The following is a 23,912-nucleotide window of genomic DNA, read 5'->3' on the forward strand; positions in this document are numbered from 1 at the left end:
AGACCTGCTTCCCACGCAGTGCTGCCACCTAAAACCAGCCTGTCAAACTTCTTTAGTTTCACAGAGGAATATCCACTCTAAAGATTTCTCAAGTAGGTGCCCTTCAGACGTGAGAGGCTACTTTTATGTGTTGAGTGGGCTCCAACCCCTTCTAAATTTCATTTTTGTTGCAGCTATATTTGCGATGCATAATTGCTTCACTTAGGTATGGTCTGGGTGAGGAAAGAGCAAGCGAATATTCATATTTTTCCCAGCCATCTCTAGAATTAAACCTGTGCACTGTGTAGGACTAATTTTTTATCATGAGTTTACCTTTAAGAAATATATTGTCAAACTATGGCAAATAATAAACTTCTCTAATATGCAGGGAGCATGGAGGCTTTGAACAAATCACACTTTTCTTACAGTGCTTTGGAGAAGAGGGTAAACCAGGGGTAACCTGGTGATGGAAAAGCAAAAACTATATCTCAGTGCTTGGGTTTTGTGGAATATTTTATCCACCACAGCACAATAAAAGCTAAGGTATTACTGGGCGAGGAGGAGCACTGTATTTCTCACAGCAAAGACACGTAATCCTGTCCAAAAGCAGCATGAGTCAGACTCACTTAAATGCAAACATTATCCTGTTCCTCGTCTTACCTGTTGAATACTAGCTTGGATCCAGTGTGAACATAGGTGACTGCCAGCACCGGAGAAGATGAAGTCTTATCTTGATTTTGAACTAATTCCTACTTTTAAGTCCTGTTAAATGTACGCAAGTGGTTTATCAGCACTGATTCGGATTTTAATGCATCTTTCTAGATCGCAGAAGAAGCCTACAGGAATAACACTGCCTCCACCTATCCTCAGCCCAAGGACCTAGAAGCCTTCATCCGCTCTCAGGTTTACACCACCGATTATAACAGCTTTGTGGCTGACTCCTACACCTGGCCTGAAGAAGCCATGAAAGTGAAACTGTAAATATTTAATGAAGAATGAACAAACTAGCACCAATTACAAAGCATTAAAATACTCAGAACATTTCTTAGGCTTCTTAGGAAGCCTAAGAATAGCTAATTTTTTAAGATGCAGAAAACTTTTTCTAAATTGTAATATTGGGTTAGAAACTCAGATCAAGAAATCATATTAATTATACATCAGATAATAAAAATTAATCTGAGAAATCTATTTGTGTTGTTTGGTTATTTTGATTGTTATTTTAATTGAGATATCCTACACTATAGTTTCACAGATGTTTTATCGAAATAAGTGTTTGTATCTTGAGTTGAGAGTTTTGTCACAAATGTCAATGAGAACTTAAGCAGACAAATGGTACCATGGAAAATTAAGAAATGTGTACGATGCCTGTTTAATCCATGACAGGTCACAATGTAATTTGCATAAATTGTCAAGCTGTTATTTAAAAAAAACAAAGCCAAAACTTAGAACAACAGTAAGGTTAGAATATTTTCCTCCAAAGAAAAGCCTTATTGGTCACTCCGGTGTAGAGTAATGAAAATTTTCTAACAAGAACTGAACTTGCAGAACCATTTGTTCACATCTAATTAGAGTATTTTAACATTACTTAGCTAAGCTGAAGACCTGTAAACGATCAAAAATTTAATTTCCCCACTAAGATAACTACTGTTCTGATATGCTGAAGTTCATGGAAGTGCTTGGACTCCATGTTCTTGACAAAAAGGGAGTATCAAAGTGTTATGAATAGGCTTTTTTTTTGACTGTTTTCTTATAAACATCAGTTATCTGGATAGTGCTAGGTTTTTTATGTATTAAACCTTGTGAATTCCTGTAGTATTTGAGGCCAAGGTATTCTTAAACACACATCATATGTGATGAAGTATCATTCTTTGCAACAAACTCCCAAGTCACCCAGCCGAGGTCTACTAAATGAATCATTATTATGGGAAAAGAGTTCATCATTATTTCTCTGGCTTACTACTATTTGAATGATCTGTTAGCTCAATTTCTTCAGTATTGTCTTTTAAATGGTTTTGGCAACTTCATTGGTAATTCAGCATGCTGAATACGTTCATTTACACACTAATTTCAACTAGAGATGTATTCTTACTTTTTTTTTTTTTTACCCTTTCTCATCTGTCAGACAGTTATCAAAAGTGATACCGGGCAGTGACACTCTTTTACAAAAAAAGTGATTCCTTCTGCAAACCTCACCGGAAGCATCCGGGGACACTACTCACCACCTGCATTATTCTGGATTCATAATTAGCATTTCCAGAAAGAAAACTCAGGAGTCTATGGTTTTCCTTAGGAGGATACACTTGGATGGTACTACTAGCAGTTTCCTCTTGTAGAAAAAATGAACAAACAAAGCTCTAGACAGCTCTAATGCCGAAGTGTTTGACCATCCTCCTGCACAGACCTTCTGAGCTATTCCAGTGCTGCCTTCCTCATTTCCTTCTGCTTGAAATCTCATAGATAAGGCCTATTTCTAAACCGGTTCATTTTGCTACTTTAAAGGAAGAAGTTTATCATGTGGCAACTTCCCAACAGGACCGAATGCAAATTGGTTTATTGTTTTTGAGTCATGATCATGCGGAATCTGTGCTCATACATCAGGGTTTTAAAAAAAAAAACAAACCAAAGAATTGTTCATCGTCATTCTGATCAACCAGAAATACTGCCATCCTCTGTATTTCAATATATTGCTATTGAGAGAAAAGTATTAAAACACATCCCTGTGTTTTAATTGAAATAATATGTTATTTTTTTAGTCATCAGCTGAGTGTACTGAAAACAGAGTCTTCAAACAGCTGGTGTTGAAATGGCCTGGTTTTTCGCTTCCAACAGCCAAACCTCTCTAGAGCTCAACGGTCTGCTTTCATTGCTCAGTACCAATTTTCATATTACGGTTCTCAAGTGGAAGGCAGCAAGATGGTGGTTTTGTTAGAGCACAGCTACTGGGGACTTTTCAGTAGCATTCTTCAGCTACGTATTACATTCATGACATTTAAGTATGATAATCCATTATAAACTGGAAGACTGAATTGCAATTCACTATGTAAATACACACTCAGCACACCACCCCATAGAAAAATGCTGCCTAATGAGCCATTAATATCATTTCCTGTTACAAGGTGATGGAAAATCGTCTCTCAGTACTAATTTGACATAGGAAATGTTGGTAAAGGTATATGTATTTTTATTTAATATATAATACAAATATAGTTTTTTCATTTTTCTGTATGTTACAGAAATCATAGAATTGCTGAGGTTGGAAGGGACCTTTAAGATCATCGAGTCCAACCTTTAACCTACCCTGACAAAAGCCACTTCTAAACCATGTCCCTCAGTGCCCCATCTACCCTTTTTTTAAACACCTCCAGGGATGGTGAATCCACCACCTCCCCGGGCAGCCTATTCCAATGTTTAATAACCCTTTCAGTGAAAAAATGTCTCCTAATATCCAATCTAAACCTCCCCTGATGTAACTTGAACCTGTTTCCCCTCGTCCTATCACTTGTCACCAGGGAGAAGAGGTCAGCCCCCATCTCTCTACAACCTCCTTTCAGGTAGTTGTAGAGGGTGATAAGGTCTCCCCTCAGCCTCCTCTTCTCCAGGCTAAACAACCCCAGCTCCCTCAGTCGTTCCTCATAAGGTTTGTCCTCCAGACCCCTCACCAGCTTTGTAGCCCTTCTCTGGACACGCTCCAACACCTCAATGTCCCTCTTGTAGCGAGGGGCCCAAAACTGGACACAGCACTCGAGGTGGGGCCTCACCAGTGCCGAGTACAGAGGCACGATCACTTCCCTAGTCCGGCTCACCACACTATTCCCGATACAGGCTAGGATGCTGTTGGCCTTCTTGGCCACCTGGGCACACTGCTGGCTCATATTCAGCCGGCTGTCAACCAACACCCCCAGGTCCTTTTCTGCTGGGCTGCTTTTGAGCCACTCTGCCCCAGTCCTGTAGCGCTGCATGGGGTTGTTGTGACCCAAGTGCAGGACCCGGCACTTGGCCTTGTTGAACCTCATACCATTGGCCTCAGCCCATCGGTCCAGCCTGTCCAGATCCCTCTGCAGAGCCAACCTACCCTCAAGCAGATCAACACGCCCGCCCAGTTTAGTGTCATCTGCGAACTTACTGAGGGTGCATTCGATCCCTTCATCCAGATCATTGATAAAGATATTAAAGAGAACCGGCCCCAGCACCGAGCCCTGGGGGACACCACTTGTGACTGGACACCAACTGGATTTAACTCCATTTACCACCACTCTCTGGGCACGGCCATCCAGCCAGTTTTTTACCCAGTGAAGAGTACACCTGTCCAGGCCATGAGCAGCCAGTTTCTCCAGGAGAATGCTGTGGGAAACGGTGTCAAAAGCTTTGCAAAAATCCAAGTAGATAACATCCACAGCTTTTCCCTCATCCACTAAGTGGGTCACCTTATCATAGAAGGATATTAGGTTTGATAGGCATGACCTGCCCTTCACAAACCCATGCTGACTGGGTCTGATCACCCTGTTCTCCTGCATGTGCCATGTAATGGCACTGAGGAGGATCTGTTCCATGACCTTCCCAGGCACCAAGGTCAGACTGACTGGCCTGTAGTTCCCCGGATCCTCCTTCCGGCCCTTCTTGTGGATGGGTGTCACATTTGCTCACCTCCAGTCAGCTGGGACCTCCCCGGTTGTCCAAGACTGCTCATAAATGATGCAAAGTGGCCTGGCGAGCACTTCCACCAGGTCTTTCAATACCCTTGGGTGGATCCCATCCAGCCCCATAGATTTGTGCACCTCCAGGTGCTGAAGCAGGTCCCTCACCGTTTCCCTTTGGATTACAGGGGCTTCACTCTGCTCCCCATCCCTGTCTTCTAGCTCAGGGGTCTGGGTGCTCAGGGAACAACTGGTCCTACTGCTGAAGACTGAGGCAAAGACTTCATTAAGTACCTCAGCCTTTTCCTCATCCTTGGTCACTATGTTGCCGGCCCCATCTACTAGAGGACAGAGATAATCCTTAGTCCTCTACTTATTGCTAATATATTTATAGAAACTTTTTTTGTTGTCCTTGACAACAGAAGCCAGGTTTAGTTCTAGCTGGGCTTTGGCCCTCCTGATTTTTTCCCTACATAGCTTCACTGCCTCTTTGTAGTCGTCTTGAGTGGCCTGCCCTTCCTTCCAGAGGCCGTAGATCCTCTTTTTTTCCCTAAGTTGCAACACTAGCTCCCTGTTTAGCCAGGCCGGTCTTCTTCCCCAACGGCTTGTCTTCTGGCACATGGGGACAGCCTGCTCCTGCGCCTTTAAGACTTCCTTCTTGAAAATCATCCAGGCTTCCTGTGCTCCTTTGCCCTGGAGGACTGCCTCCCAGGGGACTTTGTCAACCAGGCTCCTGAAAAGCCCAAAGTCCGCCCTCCAGAAGTCCAAGGTAGCAGTTCTGCTGACCCCTCTCCTTGCTTCTCGCAGAATTGAAAACTCTATCATTTCATGGTCACTGTTCCCAAGACAGCCTCCAACCTTCACATCCCCCACAAGACCTTCCCTGTTTACAAACAACAGATCCAGCAGGGCACCTTCCCTAGTTGGCTTTCTCACCAGCTGTGTCAGGAAGTTATCCCCAGTACATTCCAGGAACCTTCTAGACTGTTCCCTCCCTGCTGTATTGTATTCCCAGATGTCCGGCAAATTGAAGTCCCCCACGAGGACAAGAGCTTGCGATCTTGAGACTTCTCCCAGCCGTTTATAGAATATTTCATCTGCCTCCTCATCCTGATTGGGCGGTCTATAACAGACTCCTACTACGATATCTGCCTTGTTGGCCCTGCCCCTGATTCTTACCCATAAACACTCAGTCTCATTGTCACCATCATTTAGTTCAAAGCATTCATAACACTCCTTAACATACAGGGCCACACCCCCGCCTCTCCTTGCTTGCCTATCCTTCCTGAAGGGCCTATAGGCATCCATGGCAGCACTATAGCTATGTGAGTCATCCCACCACGTTTCTGTGATGGCGACTACATCATAATTATCCTGCTGCACAATGGCTTCCAGCTGCTCCTGTTTGTTGCCCATGCTACATGCATTAGTGTATAAGCACTTCAGCTGGGCTATAAGTCCTTTCTCCTTTTTACTGGCAGGAGCCGAAATTCTGCCACCCCCAGACTTATTCCTAAGGAGCCTGGTTACGCCCCCTATCTTTTCCAAGTCTAGTGCCAGCATGCCGCCTTCAGGCTTTTTGCTAGCAAGCTTGGATCTATCCCCATCCCCCTTCGAATCTAGTTTAAAGCCCTGTCAATGAGCCCCGCCAACTCCTGCCCTAAAACCCTTTTCCCCCTCTGAGACAGGCTTTTGCCGTCTGTTGCCAGCAGGCCTGGCGCCCTGAAAAGCAGCCCATAATCAAAGAACCCAAAGTCCTGCCGATGACACCAGTCTCTGAGCCAGGCATTGAACAGCTGGCATTTCCTATTAATCTTCTCATCTATCCTCGCAACTGTTGGGATAGAAGCAAACACTACTTGTGCTCCTGATCCCCTAACCATCCGTCCCAGGGCCCTGAAGTCTTTCTTCATTGCCCTCAGGCTTCTTCCTGAAATTTCATCATTGCCTAACTGAAAAATCAATAAAGGGTAGTAGTCAGCAGGCCTAACTAGGGTAGGGAGTTTCTTCTGGACATCCTTAACTTTGGCCCCAGGGAGACAGCAGACTTCCCTACAGATTGGGTCTGGCCTACATATGGGACCTTCCACTCCCTTCAGAATCGAGTCCCCTACTCGATGTAGGGGAAAAACAGAGGAAACACTAAATTTCTGCCTCATCTTACACATTGTCATTTCCAAGGTGCTTGGCCTACCAATGTAAATATAAAATACCATGAGTTCAGCAGCTGAAAAACTACTATTAACATAACTGGACCATAATGAGATATGAAAAGGACTGTGAAAACAGTGATATTAGCAATGTAATTGTATAGGTACAACCCAAAGAATATACGGGAACAGGTGATACGGGCCTCTTTCTCCTTGCCCCTGCCCTTTATTTAAAAGCAAAGCTTAGTGCTGTGGTTGGACACAAGCCTTTGCATTTCACGGGTTAGCTGAATGTAGACAAAGCAGATGATTTGTGGAGCAGTAGAAGACACTGCATGCACAAGCGGCGAGATTTCCTTGAGCTGGCTGTGCTTTTGTGTTGGAAACCATGTTAGTCTGTGACTGCAGCCACTCTGATATCACACAACTGTATGCAGAAGTTAACTACAAGGCTGCACCTCAGCTTAGTAACACACAGCACAGCATAGACAAGGAGACAGAAGCGTGTAATTCAGGATACTACAGTGTGGGATTTTTATCACCTTGCAAGCACTTTGAGGCATGGCTCACAGTGACAAATGCCAGTTTTAGGATCTCAGAAAATAAGTAAACACCTCTGAAAAATATATGGCAATTCAGAACAGAAGCTCAACTACTTGAACCATTCTTCTCATATGTTAAACAGTTTCTCTTTCCACAGTAGCTATAAGGCACGGTATTTCAGTGTTAGTGTTACCTCTTGCTGTCCAAAACTAGAACTCCTTACACAGTTTCTCTTACTTGTCTGAAAGTTTGCCTTCGACACCAAATAAAATCTGAAAAATATGTCCACTTTGATGTTGTTTCAAGAATTCTAGGAACTGTCCAAGATCCATGTGATAGTCATTCCTCAGGCCATAATCACCATGTGCCTGAAACTGTAGGTCTTCAAAAGCACAAAAGAGACGAAGAGTATCAATGCTCTTCTCTGTTTCTATGTTCTCCACATGCTTGCATGAAATATGCTTCCAGTTGGGATACCTAATAACACGCCAGAACTCTTCACAGTTTTCTCTGAGTCCTTCCACACAGATGACACCGGGTTTTCCTGTTAGGCAGAAACCAGTCAGATTTAACTTCTTTGCACAGTCAAAAATCTTTTTTCTCAATTCCTGCCTGTATATATGGTGGCTGTAGATCCACATGCGATGCAGTGTTTCTTTAACTACAACTTCTTTTGAAGCACTTTCAGAAGAGATCTTACTGTTTTCCACGTAAGGCAAGGTGTTGTCTTTCAGCCATTGCACAGCTTCGTATACACGCACTTCACCTGAATCCAAAGAGCTGATGTGAGAAGCCAGATCAGTGTTGAGCTGCAACTGTTGCTGTCTGTGCAGCGCATCTGATCTTGCAAAAAGCTGAGGAGCTACATGAGGATACATATGAGGCAGCAGTACCTGCAATTCCACTTTTACCTTAAAAACAGAACATACACAAAAAGGAAATGAATTCTGCAGCTACTGAAAGACACCTCAGACTTCTTCCCTGTCAAAGGTAGATTATGAGGAGATGTAACTAAGATTGCAACATCCTAAAGACTGGAATTACTTCTTCCACTTTGCTTTTGTCAGCTCCTTTCCTTGTGTTGCACTATGCTGGCATCTAATAACATGCCATGTTATTAGATAACATATCTAATGTTATCTTCTGCTGTTTAGTGAAATAACGCTGTGGCTTGAAAGAAGGTACACAGTTACCCTGTAGGGATATTTCTATTGCATGTTCTCAGGACGTGCTCAGTGTTGCTGCAGCGATAAACTACCAGTCTGTCTGAAGCAAGGGACAAGTGGCTTTTGAGAATCTTGGTCCTTACCAAACACACGTCTCATCAAAGAACTCAGCCCAGTATCTGGATCTATCCCAGGAAAACAAGGCCAAGAGTTATACAGAACAGTGTTTATGATAGTACTTATTGTATATAGAGGCATTATTATTATTTTAAGCAGGTATTCACCCTACCCATTCAGAGGGAACATTCTCAGGATTATAGGGGATAAAAAGATTTATGTGTATTTTAGGCCGGGGAAACCTCTAGATTATCTCGCCTCATCTACAAACCACAGGCTGTTGAATTTCTCTCGATTATTCCTAGAGTGTCTTAAAATGGAACACTTCAGTTTTTTGGAAACTGAACCCAGCATCTGGTCCAGGAGCAGGAGAGAATTCATGCACCCTCGGTGCTTGAGGCTCTTGTATACCATAAGGAGACTTTCACTACAGTATACAATCAAATTATTAGTCCTGCAGAGAAGTGAATTGTGAAATGACTAATTATTTTTCCAAGTTCCTTGACGATCTGCCGCATCGGTTGTCTGTGCCTATCATTCTATTAGCCTTTCTTGCCCAAATCAAGTTAAGAGTCAAATAAATAATTAAAACAAGAGCTCTTTGTTACTCTTGACTTTTGAAACAGCAAATAAGGGAGGGAGTTTCCCCCCTTTTTTAGTGCAGTTTTTAAGCGTCTGCATGCACCAGGAGTAATGAAAACAACACACATGAACACATCCATGTGCAATTTCTCACCTTTGGCTCCCCTACATCAACAGCAATTGAATATTCGAGCTGCGGGGGCAGACGTCCATCACTGTTTCTCAGGTAGCGTTGCACGCTGGGCACAGCATCCTCATCCAGATTTATTTCACCCTTTTTGGGAAACATTGAAAGGAGCATTTCCACTTCCAGCAGCTGGAGCTCCAGGCAATCTTTTACTGCGACAGCCATTGCACTGCCCTCCACACACACCTGCAACGAGAGGCCTGGAGTCAAACCCGGGAGGTTTAACATGCAGTGAGGTTCAGCACCACGCCGTGCAACCGAATAAGCTGGCCTCCACGGGGAAACCCCACTATTTTTTAAGGGCAGAGTATGCACTGGACCCTGCTCTGGCAGGGCGGTTGGATTAGATGATCTCCAGAGGTCCCTTCCAACCCTATGATTCTATGATTAAATACACATGGGTGTAAAACGCTTAGAAGTTAGTCCCTCACGGGCGTGCTCCACAGCTAAGCTGGAGAAAGGACCCTGCGCCAAGGAAGAAGAGGCGAAGGGGATGCGGAACGGCGGCCTGCCAGCGGCGGCCGCCACCACCAGGCCGCGCACTGGCGCCGACAGCCTTACCTGTCCCGCACTGCTTTCAACCGCCACGGCAGAGAACGGCCAGCACCCAGGGCGAAGAGGGAGGCGAAGAGGGAGGCGAAGAGGGAGGCGAAGAGGGAGGCGAAGAGGGAGGCGAAGAGGGAGGCGAAGAGGGAGGCGAAGAGGGAGGCGAAGAGGGAGGCGAAGAGGGAGGCGAAGAGGGAGACGACACGTCTCTTCATGCCACCTCACCCAGTGAGGAACCTGCTGAAGCGAAAGGAAAACGACCCAGAACCGCCACCTCAGCCCGCGGCGCGGCCGTTAAACGGACGCTGCGCGAGAGGGCGCGCATGCGCGCTCGGCGCGAAGGCCGGAGTTGGGGCCCGACCCTAGCCCCCAACCCGGCCCCAACCCTGGCTCCCAGCCCGGCCCCCGGCTCTGATTGACAGTGGGCGTGGCCAATGGGCGGGCGCAGCTTGAGGGCGAGGCCGCGCCGGCTCCGGAAGGGGAGCGTTGCGGTGGTGGCGGCTGCGGCGGGTGGAGGTTGAGCGGTTGTGAGTGGGGCTCCGCTCCCATCGCGAGTGGGCTCGGGTGGGTCCCCGAGGCCCTCAGGCATGCAGGGAAGGGGCTGCTTGTGGTGGAGGGCCTCTGGGTGACCGCCTCTGCTGCCGGCCCTCACGGCTGTCTGCACCTCAGGCTGCCTGAGGGCGTGGGGTGGGTCGGTGAAGGGCCGGCGTCTGAGTAAAACATCCAGGTGACGCTGCTGGGGGTTTCCCTGTGGCTATCAGGGCTTGAGGAGGGAGGACAGGCTGCTTTTGAGCTCAAAAGTTAATATATGGAGTCGTGGCCACTGGGTGGCTAACATTACAGTGAAAAATGGCCAGCCCTTTGCAATAACTTTATTAGGATCCCTGGGTGCAGCTGACTGAGAATGGTGGCTTTCCTCACCTAAATCACCTTCGTGGTCTGGTGAAATCTGGTCGAGCCCCACTTATCCGATGCTGTACTGGGCACGTAGGGGCTCCTTCCTGAATTACTCTGGTAGTGGTCCCCCTCGCAGTCCCACCAAGGGTTTTGATGTGAACGGTTTAAGATATCTGCACTTCAAAGTGCAAATTGTGAAACTTACTGACTTGACTTCTCTCACTTGTATCTGTGTTACTTCCTTCTCTAGAAATGGATACTGAAGCCCTTAAGAAATACTCAGCATTGCATCCTAAACCTGCTGGACTCACTCTTCAGTATGGCACTGCCGGATTTCGCACCAAGGCCGAACAGCTTGATCACGTCATGTTCCGCATGGGCTTGCTGGCAGTTCTCAGGTCCAAAGCCGTGGCATCTACTATTGGCATCGTGGTTACAGCATCTCACAATCCTGAAGTAAGAACAACCTTTTCTTTAAAAAAAAAGTAGATGTGATTGGTCTGGTGGAATCAAAAGCTCTTTGTGGTACTGAGAGACCAGATCCTGAAGGCACTTGGACCTGCTTAAAGGGTGTGTTTAGTCTGCTCCCTATAAATATGATCCCGGGCATGTTTGAAGTTACTTTTCTCTCTACACACAAGCATCATTTTCTCTTGTGGAAATGCTGTAATATAGGAAATTTGTAACGTTGGCAAGCTGCAAGGACTCTTGAGAAGAGATAAACCTTTGAGCAAAATCTGCAAGTTTAAAAAATAAATGCAGCAATTACAAAATTGGCATTTAGACTTTTGCTGCTGTGGAGCATGCCAGGTTATTAGGATCTCCCCTTATAATAGTGAAAAAGTCGGTACTTAATATGCAGGTTACATTACTTTTTTGGGCTCGTTGGAGGTTTAAATAAACAGCTAACCTATTGCTTCCCAGAAATGCTCCATATTTAAAGAAGCAATGCGATTGAACCATATGTCAGCTGTCTTCAAAGAGATTTTATTAAGTTTCCCCCTTTTAGGCTTACTGTATTTTGTTCTTTTTATAAGGAAGATAATGGCGTAAAGCTGGTTGATCCTCTTGGAGAAATGCTGCACCCTTCCTGGGAAGAGTATGCTACACAACTAGCAAATGCAGAGGAGCAAGAATTACAGAAAATAATAACTGAGATCTGCCAAAAAGCAGCAGTGAACCAGCACCAGGATGCTTCAGTTTTTATTGGTAGAGATACCAGGTAATTACAAAATGCTGTGTGTGTGCTGATTTTATGGAAGTGCCAATGCTTTGTTCGTGGGTGCTTTTGGAAGTTTAGCCCTCCACAGCCAGATTATGGGGTTTTTGTTTGTCTGGTCTGCTACCTATTAATTTATGATTATAGCAATAAACAAAAGTTTTCCGATGCTTTTCCTATATTAGCTTCCCTGGTAGTTATGAGAACTTCCTAGTGCTGTTTCTGAACAGGATGCTTTACTGGGGGTTTGGCTGTTTTTTCTGTGTGTACTGTGTGACCTCCACGTATGTTCAACAGTTTACTTGTCTTTGCAATTCTCTGGGGTGGTGGCTTTCAAACTTCTTTGTTGGGAGAGGCCTACGATAGAAAAAGGTATGGATTTCTTCATATTGAATCCAAGTCTACTGGCAGGAAGCTTGTAGAGTCTACTTTCACATGTGCTTCCTTCTCAAGTCCATACATAAATGTCTTCTGCAAAGGTTATCAGTTTCATCTATTGTTTTCCAGGCCAAGCAGCGAGAAACTTTCACAGTCAGTAATAGATGGTATCTCCGTTCTAGGTGGTCAGTACCATGGTATGTTAAACTTTTGCAGTTCTAGTCTGATTTCAAGTTTTTATGTAAATGTGACTCTGTTAATGTAGCCCTAAAGCAGTGGCTCAGACATCATTTCCATTTTTGCTTGTAACAGTCTTCTTTCAGAGTAGTTTTCTGGCTTTAATGCAAGGTGGGAGGGTTCGTCTTTTCATAACAGAACTTGAAAAATTTCGTATGGGTTTTCTGTACCACATTTGTCTGTTTATTGTAGAATAGCAAATATTGTACAACCTTTAAGGGGGATTCAATTTACTATTCTATTTCTGAATATTGTGCCTTTTATTTTATGCTAGATTATGGTCTGGTGACAACACCACAGCTACATTACATGGTCTGCTGTCAGAACACCCAAGGGCAGTATGGGAAAGGAACGCTGGAAGGTTACTATGAAAAACTATCCAAAGCTTTTACGGAGCTGATAAAACAGGTGAATACTGGATGTTGTCTTCTTCATGCAAATGTACAAAATGAATGTCTTCTGTTTGTTAGCCTGAAATTTCAAATTCAGCATGCCTCATGGTTTCACTAGGGTATGAGTTCACTTTGCCTCTTCTTCCCTTGTGCTAAGTCTCCCAGCTCTGGAGAGAGTCAGAGGCACCTGAAGATTGACTGTGCCAATGGAATAGGAGCCCTGAAACTATCAGAAATGCAGCCCTACTTTCCAAAGGAGGTGCAAATTCACCTATATAATGATGGAACCAAGGAGAAACTCAATCACTTATGTGGTGCAGATTTTGTGAAAGTTCACCAGAAACCACCTAGAGGTACGTAGTCTGTAATTTTATGTCCTTTTACCTCCTCTCCAGAGCTGAAGGCTCAGAGTCTAGCAGTGACATATCATCTTTGTATGAGCTGAACTCCCTGTTTCTTACTAAGTGACTGCGTGAATCGTTCTGCTTGCGCAATGGAAAAGGAGAATCGTAGGGCTGGGTTTGGCACATCCCTGGTTTTATGTTAGTCTAATTTTTTTGGAGGAGTACAGCATGTCTCTGACTGTCTGAAATACGTTTGACATCCTGGTCTGAGTGTGAAGCTGGTGCAGTCCAAAGATCAGTCAGGACTGGCTTACTGTTATTTACTTTTCTTCCCTTTGTGTTATCAAGAAACATTTACATTGTGGGATGGGATTGCAGACACTTTTCCAGGTTCCTGAGGAAGAGCTGGGATAATTAGCAGCTTGATGCCAGCAGAATGACTGATTAACATAAACCAGTGAGGAAATTATTTCAGCCGACCTCACGTAAAGCTCATAAAAGAAAATCCCTGGACTGGGGGAGCAGGCTAGTTTGGATGTTAGATTATTTGAGGCTAAACTGGACTCTCCATTTGACATCTGCAGCCGCACTGCAGCTGCTAGCCGCATCTGAACACTGAAGTACAGTGTTGTTTCCCCTCTTGCTACGCTGTTCGCGTGCTGGAGAAATGCAGAAAGGGGAGCAGCAGAAAGGGGAGCAACACAGCGGCAGTCCCTCCTGGCGGTGGACGCTTGTGTGTCATCTGGATTGTGGCTTTAAGACCCCTTGATGGTTTCCATGCAGGGATGTGCTCTGAAAAGAAAACGTGGTTTCCTAATCATTCGCTGAAATAAATGATCTGATTTCTCTGAAGTGTTAAGTGGTAACAGCTTCCTGTTTAGAGTCATGGGGAGTCTCAACCTGTTAAATGTTGCAGTTGCCATTACCTCGTGCTTTAGCTTGAGGACCTCAGTGGCAGTGGGATATATGTCCCTGTAGACATGCAGGAGAAGAAACAGGCAAGTTGTGCGGTATAGTTGCCTGTGCTCTGAAGGACGAGGTGTCAGCAGTGTGGGACAGTTTTCCTGTCTGCTTGTGTGTTAAAGTGTTTTTTGCCAAGAAGGAGTTAACAGCGTGCAGTCTGCCCTTTGGAGCTCCCTGCTGAGTTCGGACTCTGAAATCAGCCTAGGGAATGGCCAGCTGCAGTTTGTGGGAAAGGGATTCTGAGGTTAATGTTAACTGTAATGTTAATAAGGTTTATCTTAAAGAAAAGCAAGATGTACCTTAATAAAAGAGCAGTTAATTTTTGTATGGCATTGCTGTGTCAGGTGGTGGCTGCTTTCCAGCTATTTCTCTATTGGCATTAAGCCTGGAAAATTTTTTGAGGCAGGTACTCTTTGCGTTATATACATTGTTGTATAAATTGAATATCCATCGAACTAAACGTGAGGTATTTTATGGCCAGCAGATCCACTTGTATGTTTTTTGTACAGCTCTGAGAAGTCTTGGTCATGGTTGTTTTGGAGTGGGGCTGGTTTTTCAATGGTAGGATTTATGCACTGCCTCCTGTTGTAGTTGCACTTCAGTGGTGGCTTCGCTGGCATGGGGACACAGGCTTGTCTTGCATTAGGAGAGTGTGTCTCCTGTGCAAAAGGAAGCAAAGGGGAGGTGCAGATGTGTCGAGTGGGAATGGAATAACGTTAAAAAGGCCCAAAATACTTGCTGAAGAAAAACATTTTTGATGCAAGGGAAAAAATAGTCAATTCCCATGTGTCTTGGAGGATGAAGTACACAGTAGTGTTGTACCAAGAGTGCACAGTGGAGCTGCCACCTGCCAGGAAAGGCAGGTGACATGGCTCTGGAGCCCTCCTCTGCCTGAGTGTGGTTTGCCTCTGTGGCCAGGGCTGCGCAGCGTGCTGCTGCCCCGTGTCCAGCTGAGGTCAGCTGCCACTCGCTGCTTCAGGCTCATGCCTGCGTGTCACCCTGCACACACTGGCTTGCTCTGCGGGGGAAAGTGATTTGGCTCGGTCTGTGGGTGATGTGTGCGACTCAATATGCTCTGTGGTGACTGAGTGGGAGAGAAAAGGGGTGGATGTTCTTCTGCTGCCAGGTTTTTCACTTTGTGCCATAATTGACTTATTTCAGTGCTTATTTCCAAAATTTAGAGATGTGACTACACACATGTTCTGTGACTGATTTTCATAGACATTTGGGGAGAAGACATAGTGTAGTAAATGTTTAGAGAACCTGTGCTTTTTATATCAATATTTATATTTTTGAGATGAATATGCACTTTTCAGTTGCCATTCAATACAGCTTCCCTGTTGCAGTCTCTTAGGAAAAGCAATGTCTATTTCAGACCATTAGTTGTGTGTGTGTGTGTGTCTGCCCAGAGCTAATTTCCACATGAGATCTGCACTGGGACTAATTTAAACATTTTTGTGTCTTTTTCTCTCTCTAACTTGCATTTTTAACTCTGTGTGCACTAGGGCTAGACATGAAGCCCAATGAGAGATGCTGCTCATTTGATGGCGATGCAGATAGAATTGTTTACTACTATAAGGATGCAACTGGCCATTTTCACTTAATCGATGGAGATAAAATAGCAACTTTAATTAGTATCTTCCTTAAAGAACTTCTTGCCAAGGTAACTCTAACGTATGAAATGAATGATGACACTTGAATTTGTAAAGTGTAAAATAGTCTAAGGAAGCTGTGTTGGTTTGTATGTATGCGGTCTCTCTACATCTACCTAAAGTGAACCCAGTTTAAAAAGAGATCAATCCTGTACCTCACTGGTATGGCTAAAATGGTGTTTTTACAAGGGTATGACTTCCACGCTCCAGATAAAAATCTGAGCACTGATATTTTAACCTGGAACCTTTTCTCAGTGGGAGAGAACTTTTTTCCAGTTTCAGTGTACGAAGTATTGATGTTCCCTTCTCTTTGTTTTGGTATCTTTCATTAATATTTCATTAATTTGGGGTTCAGTGCTTCCCTCAACATTTCTGCAAAGCTTTATGAAGGTTGGGCATTACATTTGCATGAGAACTTGGTCGTGGCAATGGAGGGGTTTGTATGTCACCATTCCAAAACCAGTCTGCCGCAGAGCGTCCTCTCTCCACAGGGGATAAAGAGAAAAAGCTTTTCTTTTTCAGAAGTCCTCCTAGACTTGGTGTCTATGATACTAAACCTAGACAAGGTACCTGTCTTTGCTTTTTTACGCTGTGGCAGAGAAGCTGGCCAGTGAGGAGAACTTGTGCTTGCCACCAGCCTTTGCTTGCTTTGCACTGGAAGCTTTGACTTTACCGCGTGTGTATAAGGCCTCATGTAACGCCGTGTGTCTGGCCAGTGCACTGAGCTTGCTGAATGTGGAAGAGGGGTTTGGAAAGCCTACAGCTTGGAGAGCTGCTTCAAGCCAGCCATAAAAAAAAAAGATACGCAAAAACTTGAACAGAATTCCTGTTGTCTTAACCGTATAGAAGTTCTCTGTGAGCTGGTGCCTTCCTCCGATGCCCAGGACTTTTAAGTGTCTGTAGGAGAACGTATGTTTAATTATTCCGATTATCCTACCATTTACCCTACTCGTCTGGCTGTGTGCCTATCGGGCAGTAAAGCTCTTTTTGCTTCTTGGTTTGCTCAGGTGGGACAGGCCTTAAAGATGGCAGTGGTACAAACAGCATATGCCAATGGGAGTTCGACACGCTACCTCGAGGAAACACTGAAGGTATTCTCCATATTTTTCCTGGTATTTTTCTGTAAATGTTCTTTACTGCAAGCTTGTTTACTTTTAAAATAAATGCTACTGTAATAAGATTGCTAGGAAAACTTAAACTAGGCTAAAATAAATGACTCTTTCAAAGCTGCAGCAGCGATTTGGTGGTAAAAAGGAAACGCAAGCGAGCAAAGCTGAAAAAGTTCTAGTCAGCCTTTACTAGTTTAAAAAAAAAAAAGTTTGGCAAAAGCTAAACAAAATCCCTTGTTACTTCTGGAACAAGTTGTGGACTTCATGGCTTTGCAATGAAGTGAGTCGGTAAAGGCTCCTTGGTGCTTTGACACTGGCTGTTTCATTTTCTGCAACAGGCTAAATGTTGTTCAGTATGGAAATTGAGCTAACGTATTACTTCAGTTTGGATAGAAATCTGGTGTTTTCCCTGAAATCATAAAATACATTGTACTTTTCTTGGTTTGGGGTTTTGTTTATTTATTTAAAAAATAAAAATAAAAAAAATCGGCCTTTATTTCCACTTGAATAAATGAAATTTTTTTAATTGGATCTGCAGAAATAGCAGGTAATTTTAGCTCTGGGGCATCAGTAGCTGTGAAATGGTGGTTAGTTTGTAACAGTTTACCCAGGGTGCTGCTCGGCTCCTGGCACTTTCCCCGCCGTTCCCATCTACGGAGGAGAGTCTCTGACACCATTGATGTTCTCTGCCTATCCTTGGGCTGCAGGTACCTGTGCACTGTGTCAAAACAGGGGTGAAGCACTTGCATCACAAGGCCCAGGAGTTTGATGTTGGTGTTTATTTTGAGGCAAACGGACATGGTACGGTAAGTATAAGCACGTAATGTGTAACATCAGCCAATATGTACAACATTTTAGTTGAATTAGATGGAGAAGGAGGTCTTTCACTTCCTGTTTACATTTATAAACAGGACTTTTCTCTCCTTGTTTGAGAACAGACTTTTTTCCACTTACTTTTTTTATTGTAGCATTGTCACCAAATCCTGTTTTATATGGGGATGGGAATTCATGGTAGAAAACATTAATGACAGTTATTTGGTCTTAAATGCTAAAAGCTTTTTCCTCATTGCAGCACATACCGTAATGAGGGCTGATCTTGACAAACTTGTCTTGTTATTCTAGGTATTATTTAGTAAAGCTGCTGAAACTAAAGTAAGACAACTGGCAAAAGAGGAGAAAGATGATGAAAAAAGAGAAGCAGCGAAGGTGCTTGAAAACATGATTGACCTGATTAATCAGGTAAAAACTGTGAGAAGCAAATCACTATGTTGACAGTCACGGGGCTAACCCTGTTTGTGAGTACCTGTCAGGCTGCTGGGGGGGGCCCAAGAAGAAAAGAGCAGGAACAGCCTTCTTTAGAGAGATTTAATACTTTCTCCTGAGCGGATGCAGAATGCTTTTATCTGGTGCAGCCTTTATGTTTCAGGACCCAAAGAAGGGGTGGGACTTGTTCACGATTCAACAGCAAGTAACCTTTCATGTGATGTTTTTCACTAACTTAGGGGGTACGGGAGGATGGGGGTGATCCAGTGCCCATGTCCACACAACACTGGGACTCCCCGTCTTAGCACAGACGTTATTCCTCTGGGGTAGTGCCAAATAGTCCTTCAGAGACCAGCTTTAAGCAGCTTTGTTCTGCCCCTCAGCACAAAGGTGAGGGGAGGACTAGCACTTGCCCTTGGCAGAGCTGTTACAAGTATCTGCTGTTCTTACCCCAGGGTCAGCGTGATAAGGAGTTAAAAACAAAACAACAGCACCCCACCAACAAACCACCCATCCTCAGCTACCCCGAGTGAGGCACATCAGCCTGGCTGCGTTTTCACTCTCTTCCGCTGATCAAATCATGCCTTCATTTCTTCACTGTTGACTGCTCCAGTGTTTCTTCCCTTCCTGTTGACAGACAGTCGGCGATGCTGTCTCAGACATGTTGGTAATTGAAGCAATCCTGGCTTTGAAAGGTCTGACAGTGCAACAGTGGGATGCCCTCTACACCGATCTTCCCAATCGGCTGCTCAAAGTTCAGGTGAGTTACACACAACTCTGCCTCAGGTCACTTGGGCCCCTGCTGTGAGCACCTCTTGCCCGCATAAATTTAGATAAGCTTTATTTCAAAGCTGAAACAGCCCATTAAAGGGCAGAAGTAGGCCAAACAACCAACCCAGAGGAGGGACCAGAATTTCACTTGGACTAAAATAAAAATATGACTTATAAAATTGATGCAATAATAGCCAACTATGTTAAATGGAAAAACCTGACCAAAACTGTACAAATTTTAACTTAGAATTTCTTTCTTACCTTTCAACGTACAAAAATCCTATTTTTCTAAGGTCTCTGCCTGCTGGGCAACTGGATTTTTCTTGCTGCGTATAGCTTGAATTTTGTATGAACTGAATGTTCAAACTCTTATTTCTTTATCTTCAGTACTCAAAGAGCTTGAGCAGAACAGCCTCCTGTGTGGTGGCATTCTATTCAACACAGCAAGGGAACTCTGGGCTCCAAATTTACCAGAAGAGAAAGTTTAAGCTGTCTGATCTACTGGGAGGAGAAGTTGCGGGTTCAGTTCAGAGGCTGCCCAAGGAGGCATGTTCAGAACTGACTCTTTTTCCAAGCTGAGTCCCCCCCCAGGACTTGGCTAATCCATGCTGAGCTATAGCTGAGCAGAGATCCCAAAGTGTTGGAGTTAAGCAGGGAACTCCCAAATTCAGCTCTTCCTCAGAACCTGAAGTTCTGTCTTATCTGTGACCTTTTCCGTTCTGCTCTTATCATACAACTCCAGCGCACAAATAAACTGGCTGTTTCTGATGCCGCAGGTTGCAGACAGGAGAGTTATTGACACAACGGATGCAGAACGGCGGGCGGTTACACCTCCAGGACTGCAGGAGAAAATTGATGCGCTTGTAAAGGAGTACAAATTGTCACGAGCGTTTGTCCGTCCATCGGGAACAGAAGATGTAGTCAGAATATACGCTGAAGCAGACACACAGGTCAGAGCTTAAACACCTCATGTATGAAGTAGATTTGTTTATGTTAAACCATCTTCTGCATAGCATTGGGTGATGGAGGGAGAAGGATGTTTACATACTCGTCACGTCATCACATTTAACACGTGCTAACTTTGGAGAAAACCTGAGTGATCACAAAAAGTCTCTTTGGATTTTCTTTTATTTATAAAGGTGATGTTTGCTGTTCTCAATGTTTATCTTTAAAAGTTAAATGTTTATAAAGGCAGATACGACACTAGATGACTTTGAAAGGAAAAAAATCAGCCTTTTCTGAGAAGTCATGGTCAAGAAAAAAGTTACCAAAGCAGCCCGTAACTGCATGATTTCATAAGAGGCAAAATAAAAAAACCCAACACTTTGTCTGCTGTTAAGAATTAGTCCACAGGTGAACTTAAAGTTGACAGCAAAAGCAGTGCTCCTGCTCTTCCCCCTTCACATCCACCTCCCTGCTTCTTCCTGCCAGCATGACCACACTGGCAGAAGACACCTCAGGATGACAGAGCGGGGAGCACAACATTTGCAGGAAAACGCTTGCCTCTTACTATTGCGTATTTGCTCTAACCTTCTCATGCTGACACCAAGTAACTGACTTTTGAAACATTCCACAGGAGAACGCGGATGCCCTCGCCCACGAAGTGAGCCTGGCTGTTTACCACCTCGCTGGTGGAAAAGGAGCACCGCCCCAGCCTATGTAACAACTGATACAAACTACAGTTAAAGTTCATAACTTGACTTATTTTTTTTAACATTACTTTCTTTACCATTTGCTAATATGGACATACCCAGCCCTTCCTGAGAATAGCAAAGGTTAATCAGAACTGAGCAGAATATTGTTCTGCTTATTCTTTACCTCTGTTAACAACTTACCTCTTAATGAGATGCTTTTGCTGCTGAATTACACTCCCCCCTCCCTCTGTGAGTTTGTCTGACTTCTGAGGCTGAAGTGACTTAGAGGTGACTCACTTCTCAACAGACAGCAGCCTGATCATGCCCAGAAGAAATTCTGCCCCCCACCCAGCGTATTTCGTAGGTTACTGTCACGTTGTGCCTGAAGTCCAGCTCCCCCCATCTTCGGCGCGCTTGCGGTAGCTGCGTGTGACTCGAGCTCTGTTGTGCCTGTGCTCGCAGGAGCTGCGGAAACATCATCCTCCCTTCCCACAGAATCCGGTCGTCTGTGGGCAAACAGCCTAAGGCAGAGGTGGGCACTGGTCTTGACATTCACTTCACCTCGGTTCAAGGGGGAAACGAAATCACAAAAGAGCGTTTGCAAGTAAAAACATATGATTGCAATAATATTAATCATTAGATACTTTTATGAAATTAAAGTCTTGCTTAGAAAGCAATTTGCTGTAATAATCTTTATAATCGCTTTTAAGAGGGAAAGGCCAGAGACAAGCTTGTCTTCTGTGGCCCTTGCACTACTCCCCAGCAGTGCGCAGGGGCAGGGTAATGGGATGCGATGTTATAAATACATAAATACCCTCCTCCGCATATTTCAGCTCAGGGTATCTACCTCTGACAAGTGTGTCTTTCAGTGTATGAACTCCTGGCATAATGACATTTTCCAGATTGCTAAATAAGCACAAGTTCCAATGGATCAAAAAAAAAAAAAAGGGACAAAAATAAACTGGAACCAAATTGAAAAAATGTGCACCTTGTATTTTTTTTAGGACTTTTTTTAAAGACAGAACTCAAGACAACAAAACATATACTGTAAATAGTAGGCACCATAATCAATATGAGCCACCAATATTTAAACTCGATCCAGGCCACATCCAGAACTTTTCTCTTATTTACAAATATTTAACTTAAATACAACATTAAGTATTTCATTACATACAAAGTAAGAAAAGAATACTATACAACTGGGAAAGATACAGTATTTCATTTAAATAGTTACACTACATATAAGCTGAATAGTACCGGTTTGGTTCATGTTTTTATGACACCTTCAAGAAAATCCTTCTCAACCATTTCTTCTATCTTTTGTCTTGCTTTGCTGGAGAAGGTCTTGAGGGTCTCCATTTTTATGTCCTTACTTGGAAAACAGTTGGGGTAAAGGACAGGGCTCCCTGAGTGTCCCACACATCTGCTTGTGACTTTGCTGTTAAAAACTTGGCTGAGTACATTGAAGAAAGGCAAAAGCTGCTCGATGCTGCGAACGGTGTAGATGGTTAAAAGCAAGTGGCCAGGTTCCCAACTTAGTGTTTTCCCTGAGCTGTCCTCCTCTGGGTTTTTCTGTAAATACAGAGAAATGGGAAATAATACAGGTTAAAACCAGAAAAAGCACAGATAAAAATAAAAGAGTAATGCCCAATAAAGTATTTTTCCGTGCTCCAAAAATATCTGTGTTATCACCTAATGCTGGAGTGCAGCTTTCAAAGCAGATCTCCTGCTCCTCCCCACACAGCAGGCTTTGTGGCAGTGGTGGCTGGGAGCATGCAGGCTGGCGGCCGGTCCTCGGCCTGACACCAAGGGGGTGTCAGGTGGGCATTCGAGTCCCCCCGCCTCAGCCCAGGGCTGCCCCAGAGCAAGGCAGCCCCTGCCCCTGGCACCTGTCGTGCCGCCCTGCAGAGCCGTTTCCTGATGTGGCATCCTGCTGGTGACATAAGGAGCCCAAGCTGGTGACAGCCAGTATTGCCACTGCTCGGGTAAGCTGTGTGCTGCCTCGGCTGCTCTCCAAAGCAGGCCGGTCTCTGATAGCACTCATACTTCGTCCTAATTGCCAGCATTAGTGACAATAAACCCCAAAGGAAGTTAAAATAGAAACGAAGCATTTCCACTTTGAAGCTAGAGTTCAGAGTTTTCAGGAACAGCAAAAGCAGTGCTGTTTGTTTTAATACCAGAAATAACACACACGGAGGCTCTGAGGAAACACTTGAAGTTGTCCTCAAAGGAAAATGGTTCGGTTACTTATTGCATCTTCTCAGAAGACCTGGGTTACGCACTTTCCATTCCATGGGGGAAATTTCGAGGAAGAGAATTTCAGGAACCCCACCAGTGAAGGCAGCAGTCACACGCCCGACGCTCACAGGCAGCATCAGGACACTGCTGGAACCCCAGTTAGGGTTGCCTTAAATATCTGCATACTGAGGTACCGGGGCACTAACATCCGGCTACTCCCATGGTAAATCTTCACTCATTTCCTTTTTTTTTTTTTTCCTTTGGGTCAAAAAAAAAAAAGAAAAAATTCAAATCTAGATAACAAGGTACTATCACCACTAGAAACACCTTGTTTGGGCTGTTACTGACAAACCCGTGTGGAGCGGTTCTGCTGTGAAGCAGAGTTCCGGCAATACTGGTTTTTATTCTGTTGAAGGAGAAAAGCAGCACAAAGGCCACATCAGGCAGAGCCACCTCCTGATCACCTCCCGCCAGGCGGGTGTCCGAGAGCCCTGCAGGCTGCAGAGCTCCTGAAGGGCAGGGTTTGTAACGAAAGGAGAAGGAAGGGGAAAGCACAGCAGTGGGAGCAGAGCGCAAGGTAAGGATCACTGACTGCACGGCCTTGGAGCAAACAGATTTTCTTCAAGAGATGATACTTCAGTAAATACAGTTTTTGCCTTTTAAATGAAGCAACTGTCTTGCAATTCAGGAGCCTACATGACATCCGTTTCACAAAAACCAACGCGGTTAAAATTAAATATGAGCAGATTTAGTATTTTAATCTGGTGGTTTGGCTCCCTGTCACAGGGGATTACCATTCCAGACCTACAATTCTTAAGAAAAGAAAGGCTCATCATGAAGTAAAACAAAGCGAGGACTGCATTCCAACACAGAGTTGTTGATGCCTCCTACTTTTAACAAAGCTACCAGCT

General features: G+C 44.4%; 4 protein-coding genes across 23 annotated transcripts in view; 2 read left to right on the forward strand and 2 right to left on the reverse strand.

Moving 5' to 3' along the window:
* Window positions 1-1,163, forward strand: part of ME1 (malic enzyme 1) — a 183,327-nt gene extending 182,164 nt beyond the window's left edge. The window contains exon 14 of the mRNA XM_074581272.1: window positions 802-1,163. Within this exon, the coding sequence (XP_074437373.1) occupies window positions 802-960 (159 nt within the window). The 3' untranslated portion in view covers window positions 961-1,163. The remainder of the gene's footprint in view (window positions 1-801) is intronic.
* Window positions 1,164-6,763: 5,600 nt separating this feature from the next.
* Window positions 6,764-10,311, reverse strand: RWDD2A (RWD domain containing 2A). Of its 2 annotated transcripts, none has more exons than XM_074581295.1 (3): window positions 10,130-10,265; window positions 9,326-9,544; window positions 6,764-8,217 (listed from the first exon to the last, which is right to left on the reverse strand). In XM_074581295.1, the coding sequence occupies exons 2-3, from the start codon at window positions 9,521-9,523 to the stop codon at window positions 7,540-7,542; spliced, it is 876 nt and encodes a 291-aa protein (XP_074437396.1). In that variant the 5' UTR covers window positions 9,524-9,544; window positions 10,130-10,265; the 3' UTR covers window positions 6,764-7,539. The 2 variants fall into 2 exon arrangements, with proteins under 2 accessions (XP_074437396.1, XP_074437395.1); XM_074581294.1 differs by having other exon boundaries at window positions 6,772-8,217; window positions 9,920-10,311.
* Window positions 9,846-21,744, forward strand: PGM3 (phosphoglucomutase 3). 8 transcript variants are annotated; one of them, XM_074581292.1, is made up of 14 exons: window positions 9,846-9,970; window positions 10,079-10,132; window positions 11,052-11,257; window positions 11,839-12,023; window positions 12,528-12,595; window positions 12,910-13,043; window positions 13,185-13,380; window positions 15,840-15,997; window positions 16,994-17,077; window positions 17,803-17,901; window positions 18,218-18,334; window positions 18,996-19,118; window positions 19,906-20,079; window positions 20,706-21,738. In XM_074581292.1, the coding sequence occupies exons 3-14, from the start codon at window positions 11,054-11,056 to the stop codon at window positions 20,790-20,792; spliced, it is 1,629 nt and encodes a 542-aa protein (XP_074437393.1). In that variant the 5' UTR covers window positions 9,846-9,970; window positions 10,079-10,132; window positions 11,052-11,053; the 3' UTR covers window positions 20,793-21,738. The 8 variants fall into 8 exon arrangements, with proteins under 8 accessions (XP_074437393.1, XP_074437394.1, XP_074437391.1 ...); XM_074581287.1 differs by lacking the exons at window positions 9,846-9,970; window positions 10,079-10,132 and adding exons at window positions 10,329-10,431; window positions 16,478-16,552 and having other exon boundaries at window positions 20,706-21,696; XM_074581286.1 differs by lacking the exons at window positions 9,846-9,970; window positions 10,079-10,132 and adding exons at window positions 10,338-10,468; window positions 16,478-16,552 and having other exon boundaries at window positions 20,706-21,696.
* DOP1A (DOP1 leucine zipper like protein A) overlaps window positions 21,736-23,912 on the reverse strand; it is a 68,452-nt gene continuing 66,275 nt past the window's right edge. For all 12 annotated transcript variants that reach the window (XR_012586316.1, XR_012586315.1, XM_074581284.1 and 9 more), the window contains one exon: window positions 21,736-22,335. Coding sequence is in view for 10 of the 12 variants with exons in the window: in XM_074581284.1 (XP_074437385.1) it covers window positions 22,030-22,335 (306 nt within the window). In the remaining 2 variants the exon portion in view is untranslated. The remainder of the gene's footprint in view (window positions 22,336-23,912) is intronic.

Source organism: Larus michahellis, chromosome 3, assembly GCF_964199755.1.
Source record: "Larus michahellis chromosome 3, bLarMic1.1, whole genome shotgun sequence".
NCBI classification, from domain to species: domain Eukaryota; kingdom Metazoa; phylum Chordata; class Aves; order Charadriiformes; family Laridae; genus Larus; species Larus michahellis.